The sequence below is a fragment of the Schistocerca piceifrons genome, chromosome 10 (genome assembly GCF_021461385.2).
Source record: "Schistocerca piceifrons isolate TAMUIC-IGC-003096 chromosome 10, iqSchPice1.1, whole genome shotgun sequence".
NCBI classification, from domain to species: domain Eukaryota; kingdom Metazoa; phylum Arthropoda; class Insecta; order Orthoptera; family Acrididae; genus Schistocerca; species Schistocerca piceifrons.
In genome coordinates, this window is record NC_060147.1 from 92,174,883 (window position 1) to 92,201,566 (window position 26,684).

The 26,684-nt window shown below is 41.3% G+C and overlaps 1 protein-coding gene across 2 annotated transcripts in view; it reads left to right on the plus strand.

The window, feature by feature from the left end:
• The window catches only part of LOC124718993, a 661,726-nt gene extending 635,546 nt beyond the window's left edge, over nt 1-26,180 (plus strand). For both annotated transcript variants that reach the window (XM_047244663.1, XM_047244664.1), the window contains 5 exons: nt 684-791; nt 3,999-4,143; nt 8,646-8,783; nt 12,633-12,734; nt 22,631-26,180. In XM_047244663.1, the coding sequence (XP_047100619.1) occupies nt 684-791; nt 3,999-4,143; nt 8,646-8,783; nt 12,633-12,734; nt 22,631-22,929 (792 nt within the window). In that variant the 3' untranslated portion in view covers nt 22,930-26,180. The remainder of the gene's footprint in view (nt 1-683; nt 792-3,998; nt 4,144-8,645; nt 8,784-12,632; nt 12,735-22,630) is intronic.
• Nucleotides 26,181-26,684: the final 504 nt, after the last annotated feature.

A 26,684-nucleotide genomic window follows, 5' to 3' on the forward strand; every position in this document is an offset into this window, starting at 1 on the left:
CTTCCCCATAGAATATTGTGTAATTTTCTATGTCTATTGTCCCTCTACCTTCCCATCGAACTTCCTGCAGGGCCGCCACCAACATTTTCTGCTTTTCAAATTCTCTAACTTAAGTTATTGACATCCCAGGTTTGTACAGAGACTGCACATTCCATCTTCCAAATCGTAGTCCTTCTCTATGCTTAGTTCATTGTATTGGGTGTCTCTCTAGCATTCGCAACATGACTGGTTTTACAAGATGGGGCTGTTAGCCCAACACGCAACCTGGAGGACCAGTGTATCCCATTTAGTCTGGAACCTCACTTTCGACCTGTCCAGCTTGGGAGGCCCTACCAATAGCTAGGCTACTGCCCACAAAGCTTTCAGGATCATTTGACCATGCAAGCCCCACCACCATGACAAGATAAGGATACTGTTGCGGGGATTGTGTGTTATATAGTAACAATATTTAGGAAATCAAGTTCACCTATATTTTTTCTGGTACGAACTAAAAGAAGAATCATCATACCAAACACAGAACTCCTGCTCCCAATGTCCCCACCCCTTTCCATTCACGCACTCCATCGAGACGTTGAAGTGCGCACGAGTGGCAATAATGCACAGACTGAGAGCCAGTGGTGTAATTGATGCAACAAGAGGTGAGGAAATGGCTTTGACATTTACCGACACTGTTGCTGTTGCAGATGACACGGGAGGAGGCGATCCGTTTCCTTCAGGACATCAAGCTTAACCTGGACCTGCTGCAGCAGCAGTTCTCCCAGCAGAAACAGCAGGAGCAGCAGATGGCCAAGGTAGACATGCCACTCATTCTTTACTCCATGTAACTGAAACCTAATACACTCTAAGAAAAAAAAAAAATACATTTTTCTGAAACTGTATGCACATACATCACATTGGATAATTCCTTCATGGTGTATCCTTTTCTTTGGGTCATCCAGCAATTAAATTTCCCTTTTTCTTCAAAAGGAAGAGATGGACAACAAAACTTTATAGGTAACAGATACAACAAGTTACAGATCACTGGGTGAGTGAGAAAACCACAGCTGTAGAAATCCATTTGAATAAATAAAAAACCATGACAGCTGCCGTGAGAAGATTTACTGATTCCCCATTGGTTCTCAAGTATCCTCAGGTGCCAAACAATTCACCTTTTTAGACATGTAAGCCATCCCTCAATAAAACACAGATGTTCCCTATCCTCATCCTAATGTAGAAACACAATCGTCAAAACCTGACATTGGACTACACATTGTCGGGTTTGTACAGTTGCATTTTTATGATATAGTCAGTACCAGGACAGCTTGTAATATTGAGGGATGGTATCTAAGTTTAAAAATGTTAATTATTTGGCACCTGAGTATGTGACTTTATAGTCCTGAAAGTAGTTGTGAACAAACAGAGAATCAGTAAATCATCTTACAGTAGCTGCTGTAGTTATTTATTTATTCAAACAGATACAACAATGTCTGAGCTATTTCTGAATCAGAGTCATCACCAGAATTTGACACCTGTCATATCATGTGATCAATTTTTGTATTCCTGTCTGTTGTCTGTGACAGTCTGCTCTTCACCATTATTAAAATGCTGACCAGGCAGGAGTTTCTTGATATGCAACAAAAGATGGAAACCATTGGCATCAAGGCCAGGAATATATGGCTGATGATGAAGCAGCTCCTTCAGAAAAATTGTTGTGCACCAAACTGTATGTAGGCAAGCTCTGTCACAGATCAGCACAAAACGTGTGTTGAGCACTCCACATCTCTTTACGGGAATGGCTAGTCACAATTCTCACAGCATTTAATGGTATTGGTGAGCAGTGTGGTGTAAAGTAACACTCCAGCAGAGTGATGTATAACCTTACATCAACAGCACACAGCATTTAATGGTATTGGTGAGCAGTGTGGTGTAAAGTAACACTCCAGCAGAGTGATGTATAACCTTACATCCACTTAGCTGACGAATGATGGTCATGATCTTCAAACCATATGATAATTTAGTAATTAGACACAGCAAGCTGTCTTCTTTTTTTTTCCGTGTGTCACATATCACATATGTGGACAGATGCCACTCATATTCGAGGTGGGACAGTACAGTATTATGTGAGTTACACTACCTATGTGGACACTGTATAACCTCCCTGAGTTGGTGTCCCATTATGGAGTAGTGCAGTGCACCATGAAAGAAATGACAGTGCTGAGTGACAACACAGCAGAACAAAAGACCTCATAAGAATTTCAAAAAATATTATTAATCTGAGGTCTGATCTCAAGTTGGACAGACAAGAAATGTCCCCATTTACTAAATGCTGAAATATTGTACATTGTAACACAATACAAGGAGTCATTGGCAGGAGGAGGATTTCCCATTCATTTGTAGAAAGTCACAAATTGCTTGAAGTTGATCATATTTCATAACGGCAGCAGTAATTTAGTCCCTCAAAGTGCAGTTCCGCAGTACAACACAAAAATTTAATTACAAGGTGCAACAGTCCTGAGCTCCCGAATAACTACAAAGCTGAATCTGAAGACACATATATTTAAAAGGGGAGTGTTGCATTCTGGTGACAGGACACAGAATAGTTTGTGCCGAAAATCTACAAAATTTGATGAAGATAAGATTATATAAAAAGAAATATTAGAAGTGGTTCATATTTTAATGGAAGATTTATTAGAGATTATCACTGTTGTCAGTAGCAACCAAGTCAAAAAAAACAGCATTTCATGCTGGAGAGATGTGTTACAACACAGCAGAATGCCCTTCTTGTGCCAGAAAACTGTGCACATCACTTTTCTCACCAACACTGTCTGCTTGAATTTCGTCTTGATTGGAGATCTACTGTAATGCCAGTGTATAGACTACTGCTTGTTAGCTATGTTACACACGTCATCACCCATGTCAGACCTTTCAAGGAACTCATTGGTATTGTCACAGTTATCACTGCAGAAATGTCAATTCATTTTGTGCCCAGGTGTCACATTTTGTGGCACCAACTAACTTGAACAGCAGATGCTAGTGAAGATTTCACACAAGAATAATTCAGACATATGTGGGATGGCTGCTAAGATCCATAACTGTGCATCAATGGACCTCCTTACTGTGCTGCTGCACCAGCTCCAAACGTTCGTCACTGATGAAGAATCATCGCCCATAGCCCTCTTCAATATGGACACTTTGAGGACCTACAGAAAATTGCCTTCACCTATGACACAGCACTTATTTGCTCATGACCTCCAGCCTGTACACCTGACACAAATTTCAATCAGTGCTGTGATTCAGTTTAGAAACTTTTATCACAGACCAAATCTTACAGTTGGTGGGGAGGTAGAATATGAGCTGCAATTCTTGGCTGGACACAGAAGACATGACTGGCTGTCATATGGTTGTTACATCACTGTTCTGACACATGTGTGACATATTTCCAGCATAATACATTTACTTATTTAAAATAATAGGGAAACTGAATTTCTATATGACTCTCATTCATCACAAGAGATATTGTTTATAATAATGATAATCAAAATAATTTATTCAGTAGTGAAAAGACTCATTTACCTACAGCAGACCCTGTTCCTACTACTATTACATTACTGAAAGAAGACACAGAAATCTTGGTAATCAATTGAAATTACACTAACAAAAAGTGTTAGTTAATGATTTTTACTGTAGTTCTTCATCTGAAAGCTATTGTTGTCTGATTTTTCCAGTTTAAGTTGTTATCTGTACACAATAAAGGCTTTGACAGGTCATGACATTACATTACAAGATTATATATTGGTCAGGGCAAGCCTCACAATCTTCAAGTTACTGAATGCAAATATGATTTACTAATTTCAGTGATTATGTACCTATCTTGGGACCTTCCTGAATTCTTTGATAGTAATCTTTGGTAGAATAAAACAAAATATGAGGATGAAAAAAATATTAAATACTTTTCTTAACCTATAGTAATAGTAAGATATGTCTGCTGCAAACACAGCTGATGGTATGTTTGTTCCCAGGATCGGGCTACCCTCCTTCAGAAGGCACTGGGTCTCGACAAGCCAGAAGTTCCGGTGACTTCAGAACCCAAACTGCTCCCGCAGGACAATGAAGTACTGCAGAATGACAAGAAGAATACTGGCTCACATATTGAAACCAACAAAAGTGAGTACTGTGAATGATACCATCAGAAAAACATCTCATGGTTTTGTCCGTAGCTGTACCCAGATTACTCATGCATACTGAAGTACAAACCTTGTAACAAATAGCTGCATATAACAATTTCAGTGCCTAAAAGGACTTCAAATTCTAAATTGTCTTGTTCTTAAAAGGAAAAGGTTTAAAAGCACATAATGGAAAGCTGACCACATCAAATTCTGTAACTATGTAGATACTTCACAACCACTCAGTGAGATAGTGCCGTCTGATCAGCACAGAGTTTCAGCAGCACACCTCAGTGTCGTCATGTAATGAGTTGCTCATACCTGCTGCTCTTCCAGCAATGTTCCCTCTGCTTTCCATAGCTGCCCTCAGTTCAGAACAAAATAAAATAGGAGTCCACAGAATATAATGCCAATTTTATGAATGATTGGATTCGAGAATTCCTAGCAAATAGAACACCTGTCATTCTTAACCGTGGGAATCTTCAGATGTAAATTCATGTGCACTACAAGTTAGTGGTATAGGACCATTATGTTTCATAAAATACAAACAACCTAGTGGATAGCATTTGAAGTTCCATGAGGCCTTTCGAAAATGACCCTATTATACGCAGATAAGTTGCAGTGCTAGAAAATTGTGGTAAAATGCAGGAGGAACAGCCATGGTGTAAGCATTTGTCTGTACCACCTGGCAACTGAAATACAATTAATTATATTGTAGTTAGAAGTAAGATGTTCTTTGGAAAAACTCTGACAAAGATACAGGTTCATAACTATAATCAAATGACTGTTGAACATCGATTATTTTTATCGTGAGATATACATAAATCTGTTACACAACACTATTACTTGCAAAGTCCATTCAGTCCTTCTGAAATTTATAAATTAGACTGGTACATAAGTGTTAACAACAGATACACATAACAGAGGCTTTAATCAGCAAGATCATATTGTCCTTCCAGAGAAGGAAAGTTGCTACTCACCATATAGGGAAGATACATTGTGATAGGGACAACAAAAAGATTCACACAAAGCTTTCAGCCATTAAGGCCTTTGTCAGCAGTAGACACACATACATACATACATTTGTATGTGTGTATACTGCTGACAAAGGCCTTAATGGCCAAAAGTTTTAATTGTGTGAATCTTTTTGTTGTGCCTATCGGGACTCGGCATCTCCGCTAAATGATGAGTAGCAACTTTCCTTCTCTGGTATTGTTACATTCCATCCTGGATTTTCCATTGTTTGACACATTGTCCTTCATTATTTACAACAGCCTGCCAATGCTGGGGTACTTTTCAACTCTATGACTGTGGAAAGCATGTTGAGAGTGCATTTTTATCTGGAAGGGAAGTTCCTTGAAGACTGTTCACTTGAGAGCAGGAAAGATGAAAATCTGAAGGCACAAAATCATGTAAATGAGGTGGGTGCAACCCAACTCCTGTATAGTGTTTTTTGTCAGACTAACAGAATGCATGCAGGCAGGCAGGCATTATTGTGGAGTAGCAGCACTTGCCGCAGTCTTCCTGGTCATTTTTCTTCGACTGTGTCTGCAAGATGTCTCAGTTGTTGCCAGGAGTAATGGTTATACCTCAGGGAAGCAGCATGTAGTAATCCATATCGTTGCTGTTCCACCAGATGCATAACATTATCTTTTGTGGATGCACACAGGTCTTCATATGGGGAATGGCTGTTTTTTGGTCTGAACCATTCCTTTCTTTTCCTTACATTATGCATGCAAATGTCACACAATGGTGGAATGATCACATTTCATTACATCTGCCAGTTCATGAATACACTGACTTGGGGGAATGACAGTACACCATAAAATGCCTTGTAGAATACAAATGATGTGTATACAGTCTATCCCTAAACAGCATCTGCTGTCTGCATGTACCTTTGTCAACAGTGGGCTGCCATTCCAAATGCTTCTCGGTAATCTAGAAATAGTTCACAATATATCATGTGAGAAAATAGTAAGCTGGGTTTCACACCAGCAATGCTTCCTAAAGCTGTCCTAATTTGTGGACATCAGCTTTTTGTCTCTAGGAAATTTATTGTATTGGAACACAGAATATACTCTAGAATTCTGCAGTAAGCTGACGTTAAGGATGTAGGCCTGTAGTTTTGCAGGTCTGTTCTTTTACCCTTCTTATATACATGAGTCATCTGCACTTTTTTTCCAGTCACTTGGCAGTTTGTGCTTGGCAAGAGATTCACAATATATGCAAACTATGTAAGGGGCCAATGACGTAGAACACTCTTTCCAAAACTGAATTGGGATTCCATCCAGATCTGGTGACTTATTTGTTTTCAACTATATCAGTTGTTTCTCTATGCCGTGGGTGCTTATTACTAGTCATCCATACAGGACTCTGTGTGACGGTCAAATGACACTACATTTGTAAGATTATCCTGCATGAACAATTTCTTAAACATGGAATTTAAAATGCTACAGCGTCCAAGGTACTTCCATTGCATGTCGGTTGCTGAACTACCTGCTCAAGACAGTTTTGAACACTTTTCTGAAAAGTACTTCACAAGATTGTTGGATGTTTCAGTATGAGATGAAGAACTGTGTCATTGGTTGATGAAAAATTGTACATAAAATTTATTTTAACTTTCTCAATACATTTCTTCCAGAAAGTCACTAATAAGTCTTACACACAGCTGATTTCATTGAAATTCAAGTTACTACTCACTACAAGTTCTACATCATTACTCCTGCAAAAAGGAGTTTGTCCACCAAAGATGAAAAAAAATAACGTTATAGATTAACACAATGGTTTTGAATTTTAATAAATCTGTTTTATGTGCTTTAATGCTACGAAACAAAGTAATTTAAATCCTGGTTTCATTCCTGAATGTTGTTGTTATGGTCTTCAGTCTGAAGACTGATATGATGGAATTGTTCATGCTGCTCTATGCTGTGTAAGGATAACGACTGCAACCTGCATCTACTTAAACCTGCTCACTGTATTCATCTCTTGGTCTCCCTCTACAATTTCTAACCCTCCCCCCTCAACCCCACCTGTACACTCCCCCCGCCCCATAATACTAAACTGGTGATCACTTGATGTCTAAGAATGTGTTCTATCAACTGATCCCTTCGTTTAGCCACATTTTGTCATAGTTTTCTTTTCTCCTCAACTTGATTAAAAACTTCCACAATACATTTGATCTACTACTCTAGTGCCATATTTCAAAAGTTTCTATTCTCTTATTATCTGAGTTGTTTATTGTCCACATTTTACTTCCACTCAAGGCTACACTCCAGACAGACACTGTCCATAAAGACTTTTTCAGAAATGCTTTTATTGCTATAGCCAAACTGTATTTTATATCCTCTCTTCTTGGCCCATTGTCAGTTATTTCGCTACCCATCGTCTGAGCTGAAGGCATTCCATTGCCCTTGTTTCACTTTTGTTGATGTTTATCTTGTAACACCTTCTCAAGACAGTGTCCACACTGTCCAATTTCTCTTGCAAGTCCATTGCCAAATGTCACAGAATTACAATGTCAATGGCAAACCTCAAATTTTTATCTTTTTCTCCTTAAAGTTTAATTCAATTTCTCTTTGGTTTACTTCACTGCTTGCTCAATGGGCAGACTGAAAAACATTGGGGATAGGCTACACCCTGTCCCGCCCACTTCTTCACTACTGCTTCGCTTCATTGATTCAAGGTACAGAAAAAGTGATTTTGAAGAGACAAACCACACACACATTTCTAAATCATGTACAGGCTTTCGTGTAGAAAACTGGTAGCATATCACTCAAATATTGCAAAATAAACTGGTTGATACTGTGACTGTGAACAGACTGCTAGCTCACAAAACTACTCCTCATTAGACAGATAGTTTCTTCCTTCTCTCAACAAATGAACCTGAAATAGTGAAGCTAATAAATCAATTAAAAACAAAAAATACTTTTCAGTTGTACAATATATATCTACTAGACATATTACACGCTGCCTGCTGTGGGTGGTAAAGCCTCTTACTTTTCTCACAAACTAAGTCATGGTAGAAGGAATATCTGTGGCATGTATATACAAATAGTAAAGTGATCCCTATTTTCAAAGGGGGCAGCAAGGAAATTGGCAACTAATAACTATCATTCCTGTCTTATCTAAAATAATAGAAAGTGTAATTAAAGACAGTAGAGCAAATTTTATAGAAAAAATGCAATACTTTGAGTGATGCCCTGCATGGGTAGATGCATATATAGTAATCAGAAGTTAAACTGCAAAAATGAAACATATATGTGTATCATGTTCGACATTAGTAGTTGTGTATTGTATATTCTGATGCTACAGAACATTGGCAGTAATGTTACAATGGTATAGAAAGTTTAGGAGCTCCCTTAACAGTCCAGGATATCAGTAGCATCTGATGGTGATGAAAAGCTATGTTGCAGCAATATTGTTCCTGACACTTTAACCTAGCTGGTGCCCAAAAGGACTTTAGTCTATACCAGTGCAACATTTAACTGCAACTCCTTGTTCCAGTTTCTGACAGTTCCGATGAGGACTACGAGGAGCTGCTGGAGAGGTTGAAGGTGGTGGACTTCCTCTACACGGAGTACTCGCTGGAAGAGGTCATTTACCAGCTGGCCAAGATCATGTTCACACAGTCTCTCACCAGGGGTAAGTTACCTTACTCAAGTCTGCAAGACACTACACAATGTCTGTTGGTGAGAGCACTTTTTGTAACTCCTACATGTTGGCCGTAGTTGCAGGTTATGGAAAGTAAAGCTATTACCAAGAGTCTGAATGAATGGAAAATTTTGCTAAATTCTAAATGTGGAACAAACTGTAAGCTTTACTGACCCATGCCAATATTTTGCAAGTCTTCTAATGCTTCTTATACCTCTACTCTTTTGGTGATTATTAGGTGCTTTAAACAGTTATTAAAGAATTCAATACAATGTCATGATGATCAGCTTGCTTGCTATGAGTTATAAAGATGTGACAACACTGGTCAGTAAGCTTAACACTATGCCATCTGGCGACACCACAGTGGTGTCATGAGCGTAGTATCACGCAGTTGCCGACAACTGCACTTTAGTACCTTTTGCATTCTGTTGGTGTTTTGTTTAGGTAACAATAAGATACATATGTTACCAATTTCATCCAATCCATCATGGTGGACGAAAGAGACAATAGGATTATTTATGATGAATGCGCAGACGTCTTGACTGATGTTCCGGACAACTTGGCCGATTGGGAAGAAGACATCCGATATTGAAAAAATGAAAGTGAAGCAGAATTGTAGGAAGAAAGTGAAATCCACCCAAGAAGAATTTGGCAAATGCCACGGTTGCTAACTGATTCGTCTGACTCGGATGAAGAAGACAATGCACAGTGGTCGGACTTTGATTTACCGGTGACCAATAATAAATTTGAAGGATCCCCGGGTCCAAACATATTTCCCAAAGATACACAGAGCATCAAGGATATGGTAGAATTATATATTCGGAATGACCTACACTCCTGGAAATTGAAATAAGAACACCGTGAATTCATTGTCCCAGGAAGGGGAAACTTTATTGACACATTCCTGGGGTCAGATACATCACATGATCACACTGACAGAACCACAGGCAACAGAGCATGCACAATGTCGGCACTAGTACAGTGTACATCCACCTTTCGCAGCAATGCAGGCTGCTATTCTCCCGTGGAGACGATCGTAGAGATGCTGGATGTAGTCCTGTGGAACGGCTTGCCATGCCATTTCCACCTGGCGCCTCAGTTGGACCAGCGTTCGTGCTGGACGTGCAGACCGTGTGAGACAACGCTTCATCCAGTCCCAAACATGCTCAATGGGGGACAGATCCGGAGATCTTGCTGGCCAGGGTAGTTGACTTACACCTTCTAGAGCACGTTGGGTGGCACGGGATACATGCGGATGTGCATTGTCCTGTTGGAACAGCAAGTTCCCTTGCCGGTCTAGGAATGGTAGAACGATGGGTTCGATGACGGTTTGGATGTACCGTGCACTATTCAGTGTCCCCTCGACGATCACCAGTGGTGTACGGCCAGTGTAGGAGATCGCTCCCCACACCATGATGCCGGGTGTTGGCCCTGTGTGCCTCGGTCGTATGCAGTCCTGATTGTGGCGCTCACCTGCACGGCGCCAAACACGCATACGACCATCATTGGCACCAAGGCAGAAGCGACTCTCATCGCTGAAGACGACACGTCTCCATTCGTCCCTCCATTCATGCCTGTCGCGACACCACTGGAGGCGGGCTGCACGATGTTGGGGCGTGAGCGGAAGATGGCCTAACGGTGTGCGGGACCGTAGCCCAGCTTCATGGAGATGGTTGCGAATGGTCCTCGCCAATACCCCAGGAGCAACAGTGTCCCTAATTTGCTGGGAAGTGGCGGTGCGGTCCCCTACGGCACTGCGTAGGATCCTACAGTCTTGGCGTGCAACCGTGCGTCGCTGCGGTCCGGTCCCAGGTCGACGGGCACGTGCACCTTCCGCCGACCACTGGTGACAACATCGATGTACTGTGGAGACCTCATGCCCCACGTGTTGAGCAATTCGGCGGTATGTCAACCCGGCCTCCCGCATGCCCACTATACGCCCTCGCTCAAAGTCCGTCAACTGCACATACGGTTCACGTCCACGCTGTCGCGGCATGCTACCAGTGTTAAAGACTGCGATGGAGCTCCGTATGCCACGGCAAACTGGCTGACACTGACGGCAGCGGTGCACAAATGCTGCGCAGCTAGCGCCATTCAACGGCCAACACCGCGGTTCCTGGTGTGTCCGCTGTGCCGTGCGTGTGATCATTGCTTGTACAGCCCTCTCGCAGTGTCCGGAGCAAGTATGGTGGGTCTGACACACCGGTGTCAATGTGTTCTTTTTTCCATTTCCAGGAGTGTATTTGATTATATTATTAATAAAACCAACAAGTACTACAGTCAAAATTGCAATAGAAGGTAACTGGATTTTAAAAAATGCCAAATTTGTCCGTGTTATGGGACCCGAACTTAGAAAATGGTTTGGGCTTGCTATACTTATGGGAACTGCAAAAAAAAAAAGCAAAGATTGATGATTATTGGTCAACGAATCCATTGATAGACACACCAATATTTTGCAAAACGGTGTCCTGCAACCGATTTGGACAAATATTATCATTTTTACATTTTTCCGACAGCAACAATAAATTGAATAATGCCAACTGGCTTGTCAGAGTCCAATTCGTAATTGATTATTTTTCCAAAGAGTTTAAAGAAACATTTGATCTAAGTCAAAACATCTCAGTTGATGAAGGAATGATACTGTGGCATGGACAGTTTAATTTTAAAGTTTAGAATCCGTCAAAAATTACGAAATATGGCATATTTATTCGGATGCTGTGTGATTTGAGTATGGGAAACATTTCCTCGTTCAAGATATATTCTGGCAGTGGACAGCCTTTAGCAAAAACAGTGATCGAACTACTGACACCTTATGATGGAAAGTGGCATCACCTCTGCATGGATAATTATTATAACAATGTAGAACTTGCAGAGAAGTTACTTGAAAAGAAAATTCGAGTTTGTGAAATGATATGGCAAAATAGAGGATTTCTGGAAAAAATCAAAGCGTGCAAAAGTCAATGTGTTTGAAGCTTGTCATCAGCGGAAAGGTGACAAGCGGCTGGCGACAAGCCAAGTAATCCGAATTAGCGCTGCTGGTGCCAAGCGAATAAATTTGTGTGAGACGTGCGGATGGCAAAATGTTAATAGGTCATGAGTAGCCTAATACTAGTTCACTAGTGGCAATTCATATTTACACAAATGACTGACTAATAAGCAAGTGCACAAGATCCTAAATCAGTGCAAAATAACTTAATTACTTGGATTGACAAAAGAAGTACCTTCACTCTTTGAATGCCGGCTGACTGCATCTACATGGGTGATGCCTATTTAAAGACCTGTTAAACAAATATTGCAAAATGTTAAAATTCAGAGCTGCCATGTGCTAGAAATTTTAACAATATTACAAGAAGGAAAATTGCTACTCACCATATAGCAGAGATATTGAGTCACAGCACAAAGAGACTCTCACAATTATAGCTTTCAGCTGTTAAGGCCTTCATCAACAATAGACAGCTCTGACACACAACTGCAGTCTCAGGCAACTGAAACCAAACATGAGTGTGCGAATTGTGTTTGCACGTGTATGTCTGTATATTGTTGACAAAGGCTGTAACGACTGAAAGCTATAATTGTGAGAGTCTCTTTGTGTTGTGCCTATCTGTGACCCAGCATCTCTGCTGTATGGTAAGTAGCAACTTCACTTCTCAAAATACTGTTACATTCCATCCTGGATTTTCCATTGTTTCATGTTTTAGATATTATTGATTATGATAGATTAATTTGGTCCTGGAGCACTTCAGATTCCTTTCGCATTCTGGATAGAGTACTGAAATGTTAACAGCTTTAACTTTTTAATGTATTGGAAAGAGAACGTCTGTGATGTCGGCGTGTTTACAGGGAGTGCTGAGGCCCAGAGTGCACTACAGAAGTTCACGGCATTCCTGGAGGCAGAGGCAGAGCAGGGACACATCTCACGCAGCCTCGAGAAGAAGGTTCTCGGTAAGTGCCTCGTGCTTACAGCGTGAGCAAAAGTCTCAAACAGTGTAAAAAATTAACATTGTTCAGAAATCATGTTTTCAGAAGGTACAAGAAAAGGATGTCTGGCAGTGAATCCTGAAATATAACTATCAGTGTAAAGAAAGAAAGACAGACATGACAATGTATCAAAGAGACAGATAACAAGAACGAAATTTAGAAACATCGCACTACACTGTACCTATACCAAACAAATGCTGTACTACACTGTACAAATGAACACTACACTACAATAAACATTACACAAACAAACACTACCCAGATTTAATGACCAGAACAGAGCATCACAGACAAATACACATTATTATTAAAATCATCCAGAATTCACTGGATAATTTGCTCCAAATCCATAAGACTCAATATTACCTATGTAAGTACATGCATCTCCATTATGGATTAATGTTCTAACAAGGCTGTGCAATTGCAATAAATATATCAAGTACAATGACTGATTGATATCACAACTGCAAAAGCATATAGAACAGTCTGAAATTAACTACTACACTACTGGCAATTACAATTGCTACACCATTAAGATGACGTCCTACAGACACGAAATTTAACCGACAGGAAGAAGATGTTGTGATGTGCAAATGATTATCTTTTCAGAGCATTCACACAAGCTTGGCGCCAGTGGCGACACCTACAACGTGCTTACATGAGGAAAGTTTCCCACCGATTTCTCATACACAAACAGCAGTTGACCAGCGTTGCCTGGTGAAACATTGTTGTGATGCCTCGTGTAAGGAGGAGAAATGCGTACCATCATATTTCTGACTTTGATAAAGGTCGGATTGTAGCCTATCGCGATTGTGGTTTATCTTATTGCAACATTGCCACTTGCATTGGTCGAGATCCAATGACTGTTAGTAGAATATGGAATCAGTGGGTTCAGGAGGGCAATACAGAACACCGTGCTGGATCCCAACAGCCTCTTATCACTAGCAGTCAAGATGACAGGCATCTTATCTGCATGGTTGTAACGGATTGTGCAGCCATGTCTCTATCCCTGAGTCAACAGACTCAGACTCAAGACAACAACCATCTGCACGAACAGTTCGACGACGTTTGCAGCAGCATCGACTATCAGCTCGGAGACCATGGCTGCAGTTACCCTTGATGCTGCATCACAGACAGGAGTGCCTGCGTTGGTGTACTCAACGACGAACCTGGGTGCACGAATGGCAAAACGTCATTTTTTCGGGTGAATACAGGTTCTATTTACAGCATCATGATGGTCGCATCCAAGCTCTGTTTGACTCAATGCCCAGGCGTATCATGGCCATTATTACGGCCAGAGGTGGTTGTTCTGGGTACTGATTTCTCAGTATCTATGCACCCAAATTGCGTGAAAATGTAATCACATGTCAGTTCTACTATAATATATTTGTCCAATGAATACCCGTTTATCATCTGCATTTCTTCTTGGTGTAGCAATTTTAATGGCCAGTAGTGTATTTATTCTGTCAGGGATAACACCAATAATTATGAAATTAAATTTAGAAATACTAAGCGAACATTAGAAACTACTGATCCTCATAAGAGCTCGACTTGTCATTTTGAATGAAAGAAAAAACAGGAAGCAATACTTGATATAATGTTCACTGACAGGAGTAGGAGGCATAGCAGGTTTCATGAACAAAGAGCCAACATACCAGATGAAACATAAACTGGGAACTGAATGCTTAATCAGGTAGAATACTTCACATTTCAAAAGTTCTCGAAAAGCTAAGGCACTAGCTGGCTTACAAAAAATGACAGTAAAACAACATTACATTCTTTGAGGAGTTAAAGCCATAACAACAGGATTATTCATGAAATGAGAAATAATATTAGAATGTTACAAAAGAAGAACTGGACTAGCTCAAACAGAGATGAACTTTCAGACTAGCTGCTTAAAGAGGCAACCAGATTGCACAAGGAGGTTAATTATATCAGAGTCCCAGAACATTCAAAAAACAAATGTCATGAACAGTGACTCTGGAAGAATGAATGGCAACAAACTACAAAGGAATCATTACAACATAATACTTTCCAATTGTGCACGAAACGCTGGTGGACACGTTACCAATCTCACATAATTATGCAGTGATTTTAATGAGTCACAAGAAACCAAAAGTTTACTACCATCAATTCAGAATAACTAGCAATCCCCTATTTCCATGCACTGGTGGAAATCAAACAGTGGATCACATATTACAGGAACGTAACAGAACAGAGAAATTCCCAAATGTATGAATTTCAGTCAGCAAATGAGAACACACACTACTAATTTTGAGGCAGTAACCATTGTTCAAGAAATTGTGCAGTATTTAAAATATTTTTTGCCTAAATCAGACATCATAATTAAGTAAACCATCACTAGTATTACCATATGAAATAGAGCATGGAAAAGCCAAGATGCAATAATGACATTATTCTGAAAAGTATAGATGGCTACTCACCATACAGAGGACATACTGACTTGCAGACAGGAACAACAAAAATACTGTTATATATTTGAGCTTTTGGCCTTAAGGCATCCTTCTAAAGTAGAAAACACACACGTGACCACAGCCTGAAAGGACAGAGACAATGGTCGTATGTGTGAGGCCAAAAGCTCAAACATAATATTAATGATCACATAGACTCAGTCATGGGTAAAGCTGTGACAGATTTTCAGTTCCTTGGCAAGATATCAAAATCTGTTGTAACAGATCTTCCCAGACAAATAGCTTCAGTTAAGCAAGCTTCCTCAAGATGATCTAGTGCTAATACTCAAGTTTAAGGAATATTCCTTTGTCAAATACATAATAGTTTTTACAGTTGGCAGGCATAGACACCAAGTGTAGAAAAATGACAGTACTCAGCATTCTTTCTGGCCAAAGTCATACCATTTGTGTTTATGGTACTATTGTGGTCAGACAGTAGGCTTAACATGCTACTTCTGTCTTTAGTCAAAGGCTGGTTTGATGCACCTCTCCATGCTAATGCTAGTCTATCCTGTGCAATCCTCTTCATCTCTGCAACAGACCTGCTTACCATAATCAAATGTTTGTCTCATCCAACAATTGTTACCCCTTCATTACCAAGCTGACAATTCCTTACTGCCTCATATCAAATGCTTGCTTCTTTTAGTCAGTTTGTGCCATAAATTTCCTTTATCTCCAATTACATTTAGTATCTCTTCATTAGTTATCCTATCTGCCCATCCAGTCTTCTACATTCTTCTGTAGCACCTGATTTCACAAGCTAGTAAATGAAGTATTATCTTCTTGAAGACTACTGGAATCATTTCCCAGTGTTTAGTGGAAGACAATGTTTGCTTAACGTACAGCATGTTAACTCACTATCGTCAGGCTGGAGACCCAAATGTCTATGCTATTTTGTCCATACAGAAACTTCCATAAATGACTCCTTACTGCTTAAATATATAATAGGTGTTAAAAATTTCCCATTTTCATCAACTATAGCCCGTCTGTATTTTGTATTATCTCTGCTTTAGTCATTACTAGTTATTTTGTTTCCCATGCTGTTCTTTAAATACAACAAATGACTGTTTATTCAGATTAAATGATTTGCAGATTATCTGTGCATAATATGGCAAATTTTGACAAAATAAAAAACTAGTCCTACAGTAGTCTGTTACAATTATAATGATTATTTTCATTTTGAATACACATTTCTGGTTGTCGAGATGTAGGTGACAAGCTTGTCTGAATGGTCAAATAGTGATGACTGTGAAATGAGATTTGAGCAACTAAGTGACACATATAGAGAATAACATCTGTTCAAGAGAGCAAATATGAGCCAATTGAGGAACTCGTTAATGTGCAAAAGGAGGCACTGAACTGTTATTATAGCATGCCAAACAAAATGTGTTTAAGTATAACACTGTTTTGACTCTACAGAAAATGAAAACTGTTGGCAGGATGAAAAATAAACAGAAAAAAATGGTACAGTTATTTCTGCGAAAGGGAACTAAAAGCAAGTGATATGAAAAACGGAATCTTTTAAGTCTAGGATGGAATAACAACAACATGAAAGGAAACATCGCTACTCACCACACACGGGGTATCCCTGGAGGAATGGTCAATATGAAGGGAATGATCATTTGAAGCAAAAAGACTTCATATGGACATATGCCCTATTCTGAATGGTTTTCTAAGGTAGAACATATTTAATGTTTATTTGCTTTTGGGTCAGTGGTACAGACACGTATGCCTTACCCATCAAAACCCTTTGACATTTAATTCTAGCCCAACTTACCTCATTGCTTTCAACCTCTTTGTCCACAATGTCTTTCTGTTATTAAAATAGGCCATAGAATGTACAGTTATCCACAGTGCATTGTCAGTAAAGTAGTGCAAGCGATTGAGACTGCATCCGAGGAAAGTGTTAATTCACTGTGGTTGTACACACATTGGCTAAATAGCCGCAGAGCTACACTAATGAAGAATATGCAGACATAGTGTATGTTGACGGCTTCTGTGACGTAGTGCTCTCTAAGAAAATCGACAAGAAATTACATTAAATGTGTTCTGTCTAGGAAACCATTTCGTACTGGACATATTTCAATATAAGTTTTCTTTGCCTCAAATGATCATTCCTGTCATACCCTTCAATGTTGACCATTCCTCCTGGGACACACTATAGAGTAGGATGTGCAGTGACAACACTGCAGCCATCCAGCAAGGAGTGTTGTTCAGTATGGCCAACAAGACCGTCGACCAGTGATCCATCAGTGTAGATTATTTCTGAGCCCTCAAACTGGCCAAGAAGAGAGATAAAATGCCGACAGAGGGCCTCAGGTGGAACTGAGTCTTTCGGGCCTAGCAATAGATCCATCCAAAGCCGTGGCCGATGTATGGACCATGGAGGTGTACGGAAGGGGGCCTGCAGGAAAGGTGGTAAGGGGGAAGCGCTGACTTCATGAAGAAGTGACTGGATATGGATGGTGAAGGGAAGCCCAATTCTAGGCAACCGTTGTGGGAGATGGACCACTCTGTTGGGCAAAAGAAGACGGTAATTTGGGTGGTGAGGCGAACTATGAGGTAAAGTTCTGGATGGGGGTAGACAGTACGACAACGACAGAAGTGCATCACGCAAGTTTTGGCAGCCGAAAAATGAAAGCCGTGAGTGAGGGCCCAAGACTGTGCCTTCCGTATAGCTACCTGCAGACAGCATTCAGCTGCAACAGTGGAAGAGGAGCAGAACGAAATACAAAAATCGTCAGTGTATAGGGAGATACTGACGATCCTCTGCTGCTAATGTGAGACCACTGACGGCAATTAAAATGTGTGTGACACTCAGGACAGAGCCCTGCGGGACCCCATTCTCTTGCATGTGGGGTGCACTATGGAAAGAACTGAAGCAAACTCTGAAAGTGCGGTGTGACAAAAAGTTCTGTATAAAAATCAGGAGTGGGCCCTGAAGACCCCACTCACGCAGAGTAGTGAGGATGTGGTGTCACTCAATGGTATTGTAGGCCTTTGTGGGACCGAAGAAGACAGCAATGAGGTGTTGTCGCCAGGAAAAGGCTGATCGGATGGCAGACTCCAGGTACACCAAGTTGTCGATGGTGGAGCATCCTTGGCAAAAACCACCCTGGGACAGAGCCAGAGGTCCTGAGACTCAAGGAGCCAACACAACTGCTGACTCACCATACATTAAAGCAGCTCACACAGAATGTTGGTAAGGCTGATGGGACAATAGCTGTCAACATCTAGTGGGTTCTTCCCAGGCTTTAGGACTGGAATTATTACAATTTCCCGCCATTGTGATGGGAACTTGCCATTGCTCCAAAAGCAGTTGAAGACACCAAGGAGGTGGTGTTGGGAATCCACTGATAGATGTTTTGCATTTGCAAATGGATGCCATCTGGGCCAGGGGAGTCAGAAAGGGTACTGAGAAATTCCCACTTACTGAAGGGGTCATTATATGGCTCAGGGTGGCATGGAGCAAAAGAGAGGTGTTGTCACTCCACCCTCTGCTTGAGGAGATGAAAGGTGGGAAGGTAATTCTCCAACACAGAGATGCAAGCATAATGCTCAGCCAGATGCTCTGCAATTATGTTGGCATTGGCAGATACAGCTCCATTTTTGGGTTCTGATAGCCGTAAAGTCAGCAGAGCTTGGTCCAAACCTGGGAAGGGGAGGTTCGTGTGCCAATGGTGGAGATATAGCATTCCCAACCTTCCTTCGTTTGATGAGGAGGTGAACCTGTGCTTACAGCCATTTGTAGGCAATAAGATTCTCCAGGGAGGGGTGGTGCTTCCAATGTTGGAGGGCCCGCCTACGGTCTCTAATGGCCGCAGAGATTTCTGGAGACCACCAAGGCACTGACTTCCAACAGGGAAACTGGAGGAATGAGGGATTACTGATTCGGCTGTGGCAACAATGGTATAAGTGATGACATGGATCACTTCATCGATGGTAGCATGCAGCAGATACTCAATTTTGGTAGTGGATGTGAAAGTGTTCCAGTCAGCCATGGGAGGAACCCACCTGGGCAAGTGTCGAGATGAGAGATGCTGCAGTAGTAGGGACAGGAAGAGTGGAAAGTGGTCACTACCACACAAGTCATCATATGCTCTCCAATGGATAGATGGGAGGAGGCCAGGACTGCAAACTGAGATATCAATGGCCGAATATGTGCCATGTGCCACACTAAAATGTGTGGGGGCACTTGTGTTTAGGAGGCAAAGTTCACGGTGAGTTAGATCGTCCTCAGCATTTTTGCCACAGCCATTAACCTCGGCTCCACCCCACAAAGGGTTATGGGCATTAAAATCACCCAGAATGATTGCAAAATGAGTGCAGCAAAAATGTGGGCTGGTGCTTCACCATCTGGAGGGAGGTAGATGTTACAGACGGTAATTTCATACGTTGTCCTCCACCCTGACAGCCACAGGTTCACTACAGACAGAGGTAAGGACAAAAATACATACTCCAACTGACAGTCTGTCACAGGCAGGATGGTTTTTGTGGTACCAGGCATAGCCATGAATGGAGGGGGTCCACATTGGGAGAAACCAGGTCTCCCGAAGGACAATGCAAAAAGCAGGTGTACTGCTTAAATTTGACTGCAGTTCCACTGGAGAATGATGCTTTCTGTCATCTGGGGTGGCATGGAGTGACCAAGGAGGCAAATTAAGCCTCAGCAACACCTGTTGTCACTGGTTGAGTGTTGGCATCCAGTACGATGGCATCTGTGAGAGCTAGATCCTCAGGGTATGCCAGAGTCTCTACCTCGTCCTTGGGGGCTTGCTACGAAGGCTTCTTGGAAGTAGCTACAGGGACAGAGGAAGACCGTGAAGCCCTTTGACCAGCAGCCAGTGGCTCTTCCAACCACTGTGAGGATTGTGGAAAGTAAAGTCCCAAGGAACCCCTTCCACAGTAGAGGAGGCCATTGCTTCTCCACATGGGGGGAGGGGATCAATGTCCCTGGCATTTTAGCAACAGAAGACGACATGCCCACAGCCAACTGGATGGGGGAGGGAGATGGACGGCCCTGAGTGCCCAGTGGAGCAGAGGGACTGAAATTTGTGTAAGTTCGTCAGGGGGTGGGGGGAAGAAGTGATGCTGTCCACAGTTCACACAGGTGGGAGACAGCACACATGGACTCTTCCCAATACAGCAAACGTCCACAGTCTCTACTTGTAGCACTGGAAGGGTACCTGGAGGACATGTACCCAAATTTCCAGCACTTGAAGAACCACATAGGGTTTGACGTCACATTCTCAAAGGCCAAGATGAAGGCACCGGAAGCAACCCTATTGTCTTTGGGTCCCTTGTAAACGCGCCGGACAAAATAGACACCCCACCATTCTAAATTGGCACATAGCTCATCATCGGAATGTAACAGGAGGTCATGATGAAAAATAATTCCCTGGACCATATTGAGGATTTTGTGCGGAGTGACTGAAACAGGAATATCACCCAGCTTGTCACAGGTGAGTAACGCCCAGGATTGGGTTGGGGATGCCATCTGAATTAAAATCAACCCACTGTGTATTTTGGACGGCGCTGTCACTTCCCCAAGTTATCCTCTAGGTGCTCAACAAAAAACAGAGGCTTCGTTTACAGGAAGGAGTACCCATCAGTTCTGCTGCAAATTAAGTAACATGGCGAATAGGGATCCTGTCACTCTGAAGGGGAACGATTTAGGGTCATACCTGTCAGTGTTGTAATCAACCTTTCCTTTCTTAGAGACTGCTGGGGCCATTCAATCCCCAGCAAAAGATGACTTAGTCTGCTTCATTGTGGGTCATCCGCCCTGATGCCACCCACTCCGATCAGGGGCTCTCCCCATGGGCACCACCCAGCCACAGCAAAGGCCACCTGGCATGATGGCCATTGCTGGGAGTCTGGGTGCCCCATGAAGATGGGCATCTACTCCTTGGCATACATGGGGAGTTTACAGCTTGGGCATCAGCAGTGTGACTCCTGTGTGGTCAGGAGGCTACCACCAAATGGGTACATGACAGCCCCACCACAACAGGCTGGCTACCATGCTGGATATTGGGCACCAAGGAATATTGTCATGGGGCAAAAGAGGACAGCAGACAATGGAAGAAGATGACATACCCTGGAAAGTGTCCTCACTGAAATAGTTGAATTTCAGGTGGAGATGCAAAGCCATGAGAAGAGGTTAAGGAGATCGAATCTAAGGGCACTATGGATAACTCGTGCACCATGTAAGGTGTCCTTCCCCATATGGCCTGCACCTCTGTAGAATTTGGAAAGTGGCAGGTGAAAACAGAAAATGGGGCCTGAACTGAAACGTGTGAGACACCTTTTACTCCCCTCTCATGACAGGCAGGAATAACACAGGCCTATTCTAACCCTCAGGGTGGTGAGCAGTTTCATTCCTTCACAAGTGTGGTTGACAACTGCTGGATGGTTGTCACATGTGGCTGTGTTGCAATACGTCACCCCCCCCCCCCCCCCCCATGCGCTTGACGGGGTTTACGTTGGGGGAACAGGCAGGGCAGACCAGTCCATTCATCGAACATCCTGTCATTCGACGACCTCCTCCACCTGTGCGAAGGAATACAGTGTCACATCAGTGTTGACTGGCAAGTATACTCTGTTCAAACATTTGGAGATCAGTACAGTCAAACAACATTACACTTTGCCTTACTGTAACACCTGAACCACCAAAACATTCATGTTCAACAGTGTTCCCGGGTGCTTTACACGTTCCCATCTCTTGCCATTAGAAGTTATGTCCAGAATCACTTATCGGATTAAATCGGCTCTTGTCTGAGAAGAGCATACCCCACTCATCTCATTGTTCCGGTCCCTTTGCTCTTGGCAACAGTGCAACCAATGTTCAGGTGTTAATGGAACATGACGGACTGGTCATCAGGCAAAAAGCCCAGTCTCACACACTCAACGTGCTACTGCACACCTTGCAATCCTGCAGCTGTAGTTGACCACGGTCAACCACCTGCTCTCCATCAGGCAGCAGTGCTCGTGGTTCGCAACACTCCCCGAGCGTGTGAAACTGCTGTGAGCAGTACCCTACTCCTGGGCTACACTCGTCACACTTGATCCTTTTTCACGTTTCCCGGTGATTCTTCCCTGTGTGAAATCCAGATCGTGTCTCCGGCCCAGATTGTGGACAAGAACGCCATCACAGTATACTGTAACTGCTGTTCGATTGACACATGCATCTTTCCTGCAATTTATTCTGTTAAATTTAGATGGCAGACTCAAGATTACCTTTAAGCTATATAGTGAGAGTTTATTGGTAATGCAGTACACAAATTTCTATGATGTCTCTGTCACATTTTAATGTATACTGGCACCTTGCCCTCTGAAGTTCTACTTCCCGATGTGGTCTATGGAATGTGACAAATGATTTCTTACCTGCAGATGTGCTGATAGCATCACTGACGGACACGCTGTCAGAAAAGCCGCAGCTGCTGGCCGCGGCTCGCGAAGGCCTGGCCAACGGTGCACCCCTCCACACGGCTCCCGCTCCCGGTGGCCTCAGTGCCGGCAGCGCGGGTGGGGCCAGTGCTAAGGATCAGATGCTGCTGCGTCAGCTACTGAGCCTCGCGCCCACGGCACAGCCGGGATCGTCGCGCGGACGGCACGGCGGAGAGGGCGAAGTTGCCGGTGACGCTCGGGCCGGCTCCGAGGTGGGAGCACGTGCCCACTCTACAACCTAGACGGCTGGGAGATGCAGTGTGCAGTTCCCAGTTACCTCCCCACTCTCTTGTCTCCTTGCCCCCTCTCACGACTGTTTGCTTTTCTGCATTTTGCATTATTTGCTTACTTAATCCAGCCCATATTTGCTACAGGTAATGAACTGTTATAAAAGACATATGGACCATGCGTAGACAAAGCATATTCCCTCAATATCATGATCATCATTTTACTAGAAATAATAATCTCCATAATTTTAGAACGGGAACTTGTAGGTGGGTCCATATTTTTCTGAAAATAGCTTTTCCACAGTTACTATTTATTGTTTATATTTCATTATTTGCAAATTGTTTCAGGGGTCCAGCCCCATTCCCAAGTTGTAACCGATCGAGCTGCCCACAGTCAGACTCGATGGTGGCCAGTTACAGTGCCATGTTCAAGGTTGACATCTTGGCCAGTTATAGGAAGATCCAGGCTCGTGTCTGTATTATTGATCTATCTGTCACAGCACTAGCACGGGGAGGGTGGCAAGTCTCTTGCCCCGGTCTCCCTTTACATCCAGAAAAGATTCACAGCACTCACTGTGACAGCATCAAAAATTTCCACCCTTACCCAGGTTTGAACCCATAAACCCACCCTCCCACTGTCAATGTCAACAATTATCAAGAAAACTAAATGGCAGGAAAACATTCAGGCCCTATGATTCAAGAAGATATCTGGATGCACCAGAAAGATTGTACTGCCTAACAGAAATATTTAGTTTAATTACAAAGAAAAGACATCTAAAATTTCATGGATGTATATCATGAATCAGTGACATAATTAACAGAGAATCTTTGTCATAGTAAAGGTAACCTGAAAAATCAAAGTACAATAGCTAGTCAACAATCGGGAAAAATCTCAAGGAAGTCACAGATGGCATTGTAAGTTCATGCCCAAACAACTGGCAGAAAGAAGTCTGAAAATGAAAAATGTATGGACCTAGGACAATAATGGAAGTAGGAAGAAGTTTTGTTAGGATGTAATGACTAAAGCTAACTAGTCATTGCACGTCCTCTATAAAAGCCCAAACGTATAAATAATAATATTATTAAACAATAAATGTTAGCTGTGGAACTTCCTATTTGTAGAAAAATGTTGTGTCTTGTCTCTACAATCCACTTGCCTGCAATTCTCTTATAATTTCTCCCTGCCTTTCATACACAATTTTCCTCTTCCTTCCTTCCAAACAATGTTGTCCCCAAAAAAATCTTAATAGACCTTTTATGCCGTCTTCTAGTTGTTTTTTGAGAGCTCTCTCTGGATTTATTCCTTTTAGTACAATTTCATTTGTTGTTCACTCTGTCAGACTGGTTTTGGTCATCTTCCTCCATAACCACACTCCTGCTGCTTCTAGATATTTTATATCACACAGGTTAATTCCTACAGAACAGGAAATCAGCAACAGGTCATTGTTAATAATGCTGTTTATTGAGAACAATCGCTGCTGATTTACTTGTTTGCAAGAGTTAACCTCTATTTTTACACAGCCATTATCTCACTATGTCAGTTTTCAACAAAACAGCATTTCACATAATACTTCAACAGAGTTCAGTTTTTATAGCCATACAATAGCATATATCATATGTAGTAAACCTCCTTGTCACAGAACATAAATTACTACTTTAAGAATAGTTTCATTTCATAACTGAGAAAGTATCAACACACTTCCTATACATTAAAAATACAATACTATTCTGTTGCCTTGTACCAACTCTTTATGCAATGTGACAACATGTAAAACTGACCCAGTACGTGCTTCAAAGCTTCGAGAGAGAAACTTGAATTTTACAGCTTCAGATTTACCTTTCAAAGAATGAAACACAGATATTTTTCCCCTCACTCATAGTCTCTCCTCTGCATTTCACTTCCTTCTGTCAGTATGTACGCCTCTTACTCTCTTTGTGATAGTGATTTTTCTTCTTTGACATTTATCGCCCCTGTGTTGCGCCTTTAGCTACTGAATCCTCCAGCTATTTACCGGGCAAGGAGACACAACAAGCAAAGTGAAATATTGTTCTTTCCTGATTTTTCCTTATTTGCTGAGTATAGTAAACATTGAGTTATTCTGTCCTAGAAGAGTCCAGTTTTAGTTCCAGTGCTTTCCATAAATGTAACTTCCTGTGAACATGTACAAAATTTTATTAATAATATGCAACCAGTAAATATCTATGGTTCTATAGCTATGAAAATATTGGCTAAAATTATATGAATAAATCAAAATACTACAAACATTTTTCATCCATATACTATATCACATCAATGTCTAAAGTAAATTTATGAAAAATGCACCAGATCATTATTCTTTCAGCTATTATACACTAAAGAAAAATCTGTACAATGTGTATGATATAAGTTTAAGTTTAGGATGTTTCTGTGCGAGATAATCAGATCACATTCCAGAACTTTTTTTTTTCGATTGCCTGAAATAGCAAATTATGTATGCAGTGTAGCTGAAACCATTGCTAGCATTTCCAGTTTAGCATAGCTGCAACTTCCATACCTCTGTATCAGTGTACCAGAGCAATTTTCTTGGTGTAGTGCCATATCTTTTTTTAAAATTTAAGTAGGTTGTAAAAATACATGTTATTTTCTTAGAAATTCTATATTTTATTACCGGAACAGTGAAGTAGTAAATGTAAGCATTTATTACTCTTGTATAACATAACTTAAATATTTTGAATAGATATGAGCATCAGTAATGCAGTCTATGGTTTTTTGATTAGAGTTAAGTGAATTACAGCCATCAGACATTAGTACAACTTTCTGTGTGTCTTTCGCAACCACGATGTTAAATCATTCCATCATTGTTTTCAAGTCAAGTGAAAGTTGCGTATCCTCCTTCTAGATAATAAATAAATATGCATGGAAGACAAATAATATTATTTCTATGAAAGTTTGTCAGTTACCATTATAGTTCATTTGCAGCAGCACTATTAATTATTACAAAAATAATTTTCTCATGCAAGAGGAACTATACAAGAACAGAAGGACGTCCATTTAATTTCATATTTCACAATTCCATCTGTACAAAAATTGTAACTATATAAAATTTGCATATATATTAGATTCAATACTTACCCTGGTGAAATGCAGTAAGAAGGCAATTTTTACAAAGTGCATGACAAATTATATCTGCCAGAATATTTCAATTGCCACCTATGTACCAGCAATGAGTTTTCCTTCTTTTCTGCCTATGAACATGCAGGGTAAAAGCACTCTGTGGTGCTGATAAGAGAATGATGAGAGACGGCGTTCACAAGCACATCTACACTCAGTTAAAATAAATAAATAGAGAATTTAGATGGCTTGAATAATATGAAGTTTCTTTTTGACAAGAGAAAAGTGTGACAGTAATGACCTGTTTCTAGTGAAATTTCTTTACCGCCACAGGCTGCATAATAAGTGAAAACAACTGGAACAATAGACTGTTTGTGAATGCTGTCCTCAAGTATGTGACTGAGAAACAAAGGGACTTTGATATACAAACCAAAAAAACCACTCACAATTTATGGAAGTAATTTACATATCTCATCTCTTCCTGATGTACCAGAAAATAATGTATTATATTCTCATACTTACATATTGTTCCTTACAGGAAAAAAATAAAATAATTCACCGATGTAATAAGTTGGTATGAAATTAAACAGAAATAGTACTGATTGATTATTTTCCCAGCTGTTTATATAACTGTTCCTTTTCTTGCTACCTACACAAAAAAAGTGTAAAATTCTAGGTA